Source organism: Parambassis ranga, chromosome 7 (genome assembly GCF_900634625.1).
Source record: "Parambassis ranga chromosome 7, fParRan2.1, whole genome shotgun sequence".
NCBI classification, from domain to species: domain Eukaryota; kingdom Metazoa; phylum Chordata; class Actinopteri; family Ambassidae; genus Parambassis; species Parambassis ranga.
In genome coordinates this window covers 11389469-11400857 of record NC_041028.1, presented here as the reverse complement: position 1 = coordinate 11400857, position 11389 = coordinate 11389469, and the positions used below count along the sequence as shown (strand labels likewise).

Here is an 11389-nt window from a genome sequence, read left to right as displayed (position 1 = left end):
AGCCACGAATCACCAACTGGTCAGAGAAAGAGCACTTTAATGCTTTAAAGGTGAAATAGTTTCGGATTATCAGTATTAAGCATTACTAATGTAAATAGAAATTGTACTTTGTTTTAATAATCTGGTCAGTTTTTGTTGTCACTTTTTGTAAAACTGATTTAAGATGTAACTATGTATTGCTGTTCATCAATGTTAATTAGTTTCTGAGGTTGTTCCGTGTTTTTTCTTAACATAATAGATTAAATGGAATCAAATATATGTTTCCCTTAATGTCTCTTTTTGTCAGTGAATGTTTTCTGAGTTGTTTTTGAACTTTCATTTAAGTTGATTGCTAAAGGCATAAAGCAGGTTTTAATTAAGCTATGCATTGTGTTATTCCAGTGCTACGTATTCCCTTAGGCCCTTACGTGCATTCGAACTGGCTGCAGTCTGCTCTCACTGCGGCGTGCTCGGGGCTCTACTATCTTGCCTGTAGTGTGTTCGAATCGTCGCGGAACGGTCGCGGAAGTACTGACGTGTTCACACCAGTTTGCACGAGAAGTTGCTAGCTAGGTAGAGCCGGGTAGTGACACAGCTGCCGTATCAGGTAAGAAAGGATTGTCTGTTATTATTTGTGTCCTAAGTGCTACCATAACCGAGGGAGGAGGCCAGGTTTTGAATCCTAGGAACAGCAACTGAAAGCGATTGATTGTTTTCTGTAAACCACAACGTTTATGGGCCAGTGTTTCATTTTCTGATTGTGCTAGCTAGCTAGCTAGCTAGCTGTAGACTGTTTGCAACGTAGTACCGCATCTCCGGAAGTGAGTTGTCAGCTCCACAAATGTAATGCTGGTATTTGTAGTTTAAACGTCCTATGATAACCAGCATTTTGAATGGAAAGGGAACGAGCAGAGGACTACAGTTTGTGTTGTTGGGCTACAATACTTGGTGCAATGGATCTGTGGGAAATGTAGTTAGGTAAATTAATGTAAGGCTCCAGAGGGGTTAATGAAAGGTTTGCAAAAAACTACATATCCCATACAAGGGGAAATATGGGCCAAAGGGTACTACAACATTTAGATTGCTAGTTAGCTATTTCAAGGCTAATTTATAAGCTAACGCGAAGAATTTTTAAATAACAACTGCTACGAAACGTTAGTAGAGGTTATTGTTTGGCCGTGCTTTAGTTACAGTTCCTCAGTAGATGTTTTTAACTGAAAATGACGCGAAACATTCGTTCATGTCTAAGCCTGTTAGTTAAACAGCTAATGTTAGCAAGGCTGTAACCACAAACCGTTGTATTCGGTCTCTTGTCTATTTGGCTTGTTTTAGCTAAGATTACATGCCAAAATGAATAATGTACTATGATCCAAAATAACAACGGGAAGCACTATTAGATTCGGTGGACAACCGGCTAATGATTCCATTCATTACAGTCTGTGGAATTCTGATTTCTAAATAAAATATAGTAATGTGTGGGATTCATAGTGATATTCAACTAACAAAACAGTTCACAAAACCTCTGCTAGATTTCGTTCTCTGTGCGATTTCCTTTAATTATATGGTTATTATGCAGATTTCGTCCATACACTGGTCATGTGTTGGATACCTAACAGTCATGTGTAGGATACAGACCAGTATTTCCAGACATTGATCAGCACAGCTGTTAGAATATGCATCATCACATTTGGAAAAATATATACATTGCTGCTTTAATTGATATCATACCTATTGTAGTAGTGTAAGAGTGTGTGTTTCAATCAATCTAGCTATGTGGCTTATATTTATGTGCTGTTAATCGTTTTTTTTTCTTCCCCCACTGGCAGAATGTCAGAAGGGGACAGTGTTGGAGAGTCAATCCATGGGAAACCGTCTGTAATCTCTGCCTTTTTCACAGGGATTGGACAGGTAATCACTGAAATCTCAAAATTGCCATTAAAGAAATGTGTGCCTAAAACATTTTTTATAACAAATGTAAGCTTTCATGTTTGCAACATTTTTCAGAAATATCTGCAATGTTTTTTCCAAGGTCATATCTTGGATATAACCTTGATACAACCTTTTAATATCATGTGTAAGCTTTCATATTAGTGGCATTTTCCAGAAATATCTGCAATGTTTTATCCAAGGTTATGTCTTAGTTGTTCCTCAGTGATGTGCCATTCTTCTGATAGCTTTGTTTTTATTTCTGTATGTTTGGAACAGATCTATCAGTCATGGTTAGACAAGTCAACACCATTCTATGCAGTAAGATGGGCTGTCACTCTACTACTTACTGCTGTCTACATGATCAGAGTATACATACTACAGGTAATTGTTTATTTTTTCAGGTGTACAGTTTTTGTAAATGTAATACAAGCAATGTTGTTGCAAAATGATTCACTTTATTAAATGTATGAGTCATGCGTTTTGTTTATTGCTGATGTTTCTATCCATTGCTAAAGATATTTGACTATTGTCATCACATGCAATGTTTTTACTTTGTGAATGTAGTTTTCCTTAACAGAGGTTGCCTTAGATGATTACTGGATGTCAAGAGAGCCCTTTAATGTGTTGATTTTCTTGTCTTGCTTTGCAGGGTTGGTATATAGTAACATATGCTTTGGGAATCTACCATCTCAACCTGTTCATTGCTTTTCTATCGCCAAAGGTGGATCCCTCACTGCTTGACGAAGGCAAGTTGATGCAGTTACATTAACCATTTTCCCCAGTGTGTCTATGTTGTGTACTTGGCAGTAGGTTAGCCTTTGGATTAGGGCTGCAACTAATGACTATTTCAATAGTCGGCTAGCCATCGACCACCTTCATAACTAGTTGACTACTTTGGACCGCTCCAATGTATAAAGCTGAAGATCTTGGGCCAAAGCCCAATGTTCGTGCTTTTAAAAAAAAAAGTGTGTCTGTGTCTATGTGTCCGCCCACTTATTCCCACAGCTTCCAGAAGCAGATTACCACCAAATCCACAGAAGGCTCTTCCTGGTTTCAAACCCAGAACCTCTTGCACCCAAAGCGCCAATCATCCCACTATACCACGAGCCAGCGAATCATTCCATCTAACGACCTGAATTTTGCCGTCGACTATTAGTCGACTAGTCGTTGCAGCCCTACTTTGGAATATAATTCATGTTCAGTTTTTATTCCACCAATGACAAAAGTACAAATATATGTTATTACGAGTGTTTGAATGTGTATAACTTAATATCAAGATAGATACAAACAAGAAAGAAAGAAAAAAGCACTACATTTTATATATGCCCTTCCTAAGCGGTTTCTGCCTGGATCTACAGTGGGAAGCTATAACAAGAAAGATGCATTGGCAGCAAGTTCTCATATTCTCTATGTAGGACATTGTACAGTTATAATATAAGAACTTTGATGACTGGGATGAAATTGAAGTGGAACAGACAGCAAATAGATAATATTTGTGGTTTATCATATAGAACATTACAACAATTAATAAAAATCTATATACACCTTTCATTAAAAAAAACCCATATTTAAAGGCTACTCTGCAGAGTTTCTAAATGAGAACCCTCTGTTGAGTCATTCTACCCTCAAAACTGTCCTGTTGAAATGTAACCAGTATACAGCCTCCACCTGATGGAGACTGTAACCAACAAGCAGCAAGAAGTGACCTTTCTGAACATGCATATTGCCAGATTGTATGTAGTACACTTCGCTTTACTCAATGTCATTGATTTAGAAGCTAGTAGTGTATTAGCTTTCTGGCGTATAGCTAAGCCAAAGGGTTGTATGAGCTGAGTAGACGTACTCATGTCAGGTCTGTCATATTTACCTTAGTCCTGAACAACATTCTGCTTTTATTATCTTCACCTCTAAAATATGGAAAATAATTAGGATAGTGCCAATGGAACCTTGTTTAATAAATGATGTTTTTAACCCACTTCCTTCCACTTGACTAACCTGTATCTCCCGCAGATGAGGGCCCCTCCCTTCCCACCAAGCAGAACGAGGAGTTCCGCCCATTCATCAGGAGGTTGCCTGAATTCAAATTCTGGTAAGAGTCCACCTCAGGTCATCTTTCATTGTGTCATCCACGGAGTGATTTTGAATGATTTATGTGGTTAAAGATCAGGTCATGCAGAGCTTATTTGGAAAAGGATGTAGCATTTTAGCATAAACCAGAAATACAGGGTTGAATAAATTGTGTGGTATTTGCTTGCTTGCCCAATGCAATCTTATAACATCATCATAACTTTGTTTATTTTTCATCCCTGTCATCCATGTGGAGGTTTCTAAAACACACTAAATGTAGTGGCTAGACTTTTAACTTGAATTTACTTAATAACATTATGGATATCTTTTTGAAGATCTTTATCTATGCAAATGTTATGTTTCTGATAGTTTTACTGCAATTTTCAAAGTTATTAGACCCCATTATTCTTCCTCTCTGGAGCCATACCATAAACTCCATGTCTGGGATTGTTGAATTCAAAATAATTCAACAGCATGTTTCACACAGATTCATTAAATCGTCCAATTTGAGAATGCTGATGAATTCTTCTTCCTGAAATTCACCAGTGCTCTAATCAAAGTTCTGTTTCTCTTCTATCCAGGCACTCGGCAACAAAAGGCATCGTTATCGCCATGATTTGCACATTCTTTGAAGCCTTCAATGTGCCAGTGTTCTGGCCCATACTTGTAATGTACTTCATCATGCTCTTTTGCATCACCATGAAGAGGCAGATTAAGGTAACAGAAAATACTTGTTAACAGACATATGCATGTACTGTATACATAGCATGTAATGTATACTTAGTTGGTAATGAAGACATTGGAGTTTATTCAAAAGGTGTTATTCTCTTGCTTATTTCTAATTTGGTTCTTCTTCATCTCCAGCATATGATCAAGTACAGATACCTGCCCTTCACACACGGGAAGAGGACATACAAAGGCAAGGACGACACAGGGAAACCTTTTGCTAGTTAAAAACTCCTATTTACCCTTCCTCTCTGTTTCATTTAAAATTTATTGGTCACAGCTAGTGAGGAATGGGGATTTGTTTTCCTTTTTTGTAAGCTGGACAGTAACATGAAAACATAACATCCAAAATAAAAGTGTCCATCCATGCTTCCCAGTGAGGATGAGAGCAGCACAGATCAGATTAGCCTGGGTATATTGCCTTTTTTAAAAAAACAAATTGGTCATATTTGTTTAGTAGTAGTCAAGACTCAGTGCTGCCTTTTGCCTTTCAAACCCAACCGGGTAAGTATAAAATCATCAGGATGGAATCACACTGACAGGAATTTGCAGTAATGTTTGTGATTATTTTTTTCTTTTCAATGATGGTGATCCCAGTAGATCTCCCTCTGCCAACCTTTGATTAATATATTGTTCTTACATATTTGAAACAACTTGTATATTGAAAGCCGTTAAAATTAGTAGCAATCGACTATGATTAAATGTCAAAATGAAATTGAAGTGAAATTTGATAAAAATTCAACATGCCTCCATTTGATTTATTTCATTTTTTGTTGTAAAATGTGCTGTTGAGTGTCTCGGGCAGGTGTCTCCTTTGTACTCTATAAGGACATTCTGAACAAATTGGTCACTGGAATTTCCATTTGTGACCCACATTTAATCATTTTTAAATTTTAGATTGGCTATGATTATAATTCTGTGTATTATCATTTGCATAATATACTTAAATATTGATAATTATTTTTCACTTTGGATTATTTAGCCACCCACAACATCATTGAATGCATAATTCAAGGAGGGTGTCGCTAATCCCATTTAACATAGTCACCTGTAGCATGTAGTTTCCCTTAAATCAGTTCTTTCTACTTTGTAGAGTTTAACCAATGGAATGTTCTGTTGCTGAGCACGTCTAAAAATACACATTTTAAAATAATTTCTGGGGCAGTTTTGGCTTGAAATTGAGTCACTGAATTTGCTTTACCTCAGATTATTAGACCATTCAAAACATACTGTGTCTTTTAAACCAGTATTTAAGTCCAGTTCGTAAATGGCCAATCTGCAGTAGCCTAACCTGACTGAAGCAAGCAAGTTTACCCCACAACCTTATCTCTTTGAAACATTCATCCAACAGTGTTTCAAAGACTGAGGTTCAGTTGGATTGTGTAGATTAGTTGTAGTCTTTTATAATCTGTGTTTTACTTTGAAGAAAGTTCTGGCAAATATAGTCATTCCAAGCAAACTGTTGTTCTCTTTCTTTTGCAGAGGAAACATAAGAAAACAGAGATTGAGAGCTTTTATTATAACAAATGGATGAAGTGGGTGGTGATCACACTTTCTTTTCTATGAACCTGTTGATTTTTTTTTTCCTGTCATAATTCTGGGAATCTGTCATCACTAAACTTTTGATCAGCACTGTAGTAAGGGATCAAAACATTTTCCTGTAAAAAGTTTGTGTTTTGAAGGGTTGTCTGGATTTGTGTATATATATATATATATATTTTAAAATATACATTTTTGAGATTTTTTTTTTTTAGTCATCCAACCACCATACTGTTTCCAAGTGTTTGAATCCATTTCTGTTGTAATTGATGAAAGCAAAACTGGTTAATTGGGTTTTCAGTTTAATTAATTAAATATGTTTTTCATGGAATGCATGTCGTTATTTTATTGTGCTGCAACAAAAACTTGATTTTAAAAACTTAAGTGTAATTTTTTTCACTCCAGATGCTATTAAAGAGGCTGTGTCCCTTCAAACTCTACATAGGTGTGTCTTGACTTGGAATTTTGTTGGTTGTCAGAACAACTTGAAATGATTAAAAAAACTTTCAAAGTCAGAAGTACACAAAGCATAGGAACCATTTTCTACTTCACTACACCCAGCAAAAGTGGAAGTCTGCAGTGTGTAATTGTGTTTGATGTGAAAGTAGTTTGTACAGACTGTGTAAACGTCATAGTGACTCAACAGTATCACTTAAGGCAATCTTTGCATACTGATTTGTTAATTCTCCTTCAACCATTAGTTGTATGTATTTATCACACATCATGCCTTGTCGTGTGCATGGAAATGACTTCTGAGGTTTAACCATCAGTCATATATTCCATTAGAGTTCACATCAGATCAGCACAGTAGCCACGACAATGAAACAAGTTGTTGCTTTTCTGTGTCTGCTGGGATCCTTCCAACATGCAGTGGCTCGATGCACAGTTCCAGCCTCAGAGTTTCAGCTGGAAGGAGATTATTTCATAGGTGGCCTTTTTGACATTCATCAGGTCGGTGGGCCCAAGCGTCATGACAGGCCAGAGGCCATTGACTGCTCCAGGTATGTTTATACCTAAAATAATCCAATTAAGCTGCTGTAGTTTCAAAATTGTTCGTCTTAATTACTGGCTTTATTTATTGTATGTCCCAACATTGATGTTGTTTCTGAGTGTGTGTAGAGACTAATGACACTATTTCTCACACTGCCCTGCTGCCCTTCCTCTGCTCACAGGCAGCCTTTAATTCTGTCAAGTTATCGGAGGTTTCAGCTGATGAGGTTCTCTGTAGAGGAAATCAATAACTCTACTGATCTACTCCCGGATGTGTCACTTGGCTATGAAATGATTGACCACTGCTCAGATATAGAGAATATACCAGGTGCTTTGAACCTCATCTCTGTTAATAACTCAATCCAGCCTTGGGTTAAACCACACAAGAATGTATCCAAAGTGATAGCAGTGGTTGGCACCTATACAAGCACCGAGACGCTGACTGTAGCCCCACTATTCATGACGGACCTCATTCCCATGGTAAACCTGCTACTGTTTAATATTAGTTTTTAATTCAAATTCAAAATACTGATCATTTCTTTTTTTTTAACAGGTCACTTATGGAGCCGCTAGTTCTGTCTTTTCAGAAAAACAGAATTTCCCATCTCTGCTGCGTACAGTGCTTTCCAGTAGAGATGTTGTAGAAGTGATTATTGCCATTTTGCAGCAGTTCAGCTGGCACTGGGTTGGTTTCCTTTACAGTGATAATGATTATGGTAAAGATGGCCTGCAGCTGTTCACAGATAAGATTAAAAACACTGAGATATGCCTAGCATATACCATTGGCCTTAGTCATGACACAAATTACTCCTCAGTATTCAAACAGTTAATGGCACAGAAGGTAGGCGTCATCGCTGTTTTTGCTCCTGAATGGCATGCTGAAGATCTCATTAGGTCAGCAATACAGCTGAATGTCACTAAGAAGGTGTGGATAGCTGGGGATGCATGGTCCTTAAACAAAAGGCTTCCTAAGGAAAAGGGAATCCAAAATATTGGAACAGTGCTTGGAGTATCTGAGCCAAAAATGGAAATACCTGGTTTCAACGATTTCCTCTTTTCTGTCAAACATCTGGCTCATTGTGAAAATGCAGAACTGCAGATGTTTTGTAATCAGATTTGTAACTGCAGTGGCTTGAGTGCTGAAGATGCCATTGCTGCAGACCCGTCTTTCTCTTTTCCTGTGTATTCTGCTGTGTACTCCATCGCCCATGCCTTACACAGTGCCATGCAGTGTAAAGCTGGTGGGTGTAATGGCAACATTACAGTGTATCCTCACATGGTAAGTGTTGTGCATCATTTATTCAGCTCAAGTAAATAAATGAATAATGTGAACTTTATCTTCCTACCAGGTTCTATCAGAGCTGAAGAAGTTAGATTTTACCCTTTTGAACCAAAACATTCAGTTTGATAAGAATGGAGATTGCATGTTCGGCTCGTATTCAATAGTTTTTTGGAACCACCGTGGTGCTGCGCAAGAGGTCGGCTTTTACCGTTTTCATCCATCACTCGAATTCTTTATCAACGTCACAGACATTCAGTGGTACACAAAGGGAGAAGTAAGTCCTAATCAAAGAATTAAGGCTTTATTTTGCATTGACCTGAAAACAGGGAGAGACGTGAAGGAGGAGGGAATTCACCCTGCTCCTTTGCAGTACTCTCTGTTATGTATAAATATGTTTTATTTGTGTAGGTGCCTACATCACTGTGTTCCCCTGAATGTCCTGTTGGATACAAGAAAAAACAAGATGGACTCCATAAGTGCTGTTTTATTTGTGAAATCTGTCCACATGGAGCCTACATCAACAGCACAAGTAAATTATTACACATGAAGAAGAAAATTGATCAAATGGAGAACATTATACATATACTAAGTGTCATTTTATTCCTTTGTTGACTGTCTGTCTTTCTGTTGTTTAAAACAGAGGACCCCTACAGTTGCATCTACTGCAAGGACACCGAATGGTCTGAAGAAGGAAGCACTTCCTGCAGTGTGAGGACAGTGGAGTATCTGTCCTTCACAGATGTTGAGGCTGTAGCGATCATGTTTGGAAATGGGGCCTTTGTATGCCTCACAACAGTTGTGTGTGTCCTCTTTGCCATCAACTACAACACACCTGTGGTCAGATCGGCTGGAGGACCAATGTGCTTCCTCATTCTAGGCTGCCTCAGCCTCTGTAGTGTTAGTGTCTTCTTTTATTTTGGTACACCAACAGTTACATCTTGTATCTTACGGTCCTTACCATTTCTTCTGTTCTACACTGTTTGTCTGGCATGCTTTGTTGTGCGCGCTTTTCAGATCGTGTGCATTTTCAAAATGGCTGCCAAGTTCCCAAAGTTCCACAGCTGGTGGATGAAATATCAAGGACAATGGCTGATCATATCAGCAGCATTTTTCACACAGGTGTTCTTAATTTTTTTTGGTTTTTATTTTGCCCCACCTGTACCGTACAATGAAACGGTTTGGTATCCTGACAAAATCATACTCAGCTGTGACATCAACCTCCACACATTCTGGGGATGTATGATTTTTCCCTTAATTCTGTGCAGCCTTTGCTTTATTTTCTCCTATATGGGGAAAGATCTCCCAAAAAATTACAATGAGGCCAAAGCAATAACTTACTGCCTCTTTCTGCTGATCTGCACTTGGATCGTCTTTGCAACCGTGCGCATCCTCTATCGTGGCAAGTACATCCAAGTTCTCAGTGCTCTGGCAGTACTCTCCAGTCTCTACTCATTTCTGTTGTGGTATTTCTTTCCAAAATGTTCCATCATCATTTTTCAACCTCACAAAAATACACAGCAGCACTTCCAGGGTCTTATACAGAGTTATACTAAAACAATTAGCCAGTAGCTACCTGCACTATATACATGTACAAAAACTGATGTGATTGAGGCCTCTGAATGGGAGTACACAGAGAATACAGATATAGATACATATAGGCTATTGTTAATATTAATCTTTAGAGTATAACTGAAACTTCTATGATGCTGAACCCCTTGGTTTATAGGTCACAAATGGACACATATGAAGTTGTGATGCATGCTGGCTTTTCTTTAACAGCAAAGGATTTCTGTCCTCTAATAACTGCAGTACATCAGTTCTTAAAGTTCATAATGTTAATTATTTAATAAAAGCAGAATAGAGAGTGTGTGTGTTTTACTTTTTTATCCAGCTGTTACAGCTTTTGTAGTCTACAGTAACACTTAAATCAAATATAAACCTGTTAATCCACTAAACTGGGTAACAAAAGCTTCTCTTCAGGAAATACTGAGTGCTGGTTAGGTGCTGACCTAAACTGCCTATCATACAAAAAATGGGCTACAAGGAACTAATCTGCCACTAACATGAGAGGTCCTAATAACCTGGACACAACACAATGCCTTTGCTCTGCCTGCTTTATCCTGAAGAGGGCGCTAGAATCCATTAGCATAAACCACCAGACACCTGGTTGAATTCAGTTGAACCCACACAATCCACTGCTGCCATTTACAGTTCAACAAGGTAAACTAGACTTTCATTTTGGTTATTTGAATTAATAACTATTTTTGTTATGTTCTGTTGTTGTTGTTTTTTTGTATCATCTGGGTCAGTACAAAACTTGAAGTTGGTTGTTATTCTTTAATGTAAATTCTCTGTAGAGAGATGAAGACTTACAGTATAATAAAACCATCCTGCTGTCCTTCCTTTGTTCTCAGCCAACCATCAGTCTGTTCTCTAAGGACGCAGCTGATAAGAGTGAAGAAATTAAGAACTGTCACACAGGAACTACTTGTTATGTGCTCCACTTGCTCTGAGGGCTCCGAGAAGAAAAGCACGGCACTTTGTTTTCGAGACGTGGTCTGGGCAGAACTTTTTTCTTGGTCGGGTCCGAGAACCATTGTGTGATTGGTCGGGATTTCAGAGTGGGCGTGGTCAATGTGGAGAAGCGGAAAAGCTTCTCTACAGAATCCACACAGGTCAAACAACACGGTCAGCCAGGCCTGTTGTTCAATCTGTTGTCATGCTACGAGCGCGTACTTGCCCACCTCCATTACCGGCTCGCTATCATCCCTCATTCAGGTAAACAGATAACGTTCACCTACACGGCTGTTTCTCTGTTTTATCTTTGTTTCCCAAAATAATTACACTGAGGCTTCTGCCTCCTTCTGCTGATCTTCG

The 11389-nt window shown here is 38.3% G+C and overlaps 2 protein-coding genes across 3 annotated transcripts; both read left to right on the top strand.

The window, feature by feature from the left end:
- Positions 1-481: 481 nt before the first annotated feature.
- On the top strand, positions 482-6571 carry rer1 (retention in endoplasmic reticulum sorting receptor 1). 2 transcript variants are annotated; one of them, XM_028410728.1, is made up of 8 exons: positions 482-586; positions 1806-1887; positions 2185-2289; positions 2558-2654; positions 3919-3997; positions 4557-4692; positions 4840-4894; positions 6184-6571. In XM_028410728.1, the coding sequence occupies exons 2-8, from the start codon at positions 1807-1809 to the stop codon at positions 6192-6194; spliced, it is 564 nt and encodes a 187-aa protein (XP_028266529.1). In that variant the 5' UTR covers positions 482-586; position 1806; the 3' UTR covers positions 6195-6571. The 2 variants fall into 2 exon arrangements, with proteins under 2 accessions (XP_028266529.1, XP_028266526.1); XM_028410725.1 differs by having other exon boundaries at positions 4840-6571.
- A 488-nt stretch (positions 6572-7059) lies between these two features.
- LOC114438758 (taste receptor type 1 member 2-like) lies at positions 7060-10081 on the top strand. The gene is made up of 6 exons (XM_028410290.1): positions 7060-7241; positions 7413-7710; positions 7784-8509; positions 8580-8786; positions 8921-9041; positions 9153-10081. Exons 1-6 carry the CDS (start codon positions 7060-7062, stop codon positions 10079-10081), a joined length of 2463 nt encoding a protein of 820 aa, XP_028266091.1.
- Positions 10082-11389: the final 1308 nt, after the last annotated feature.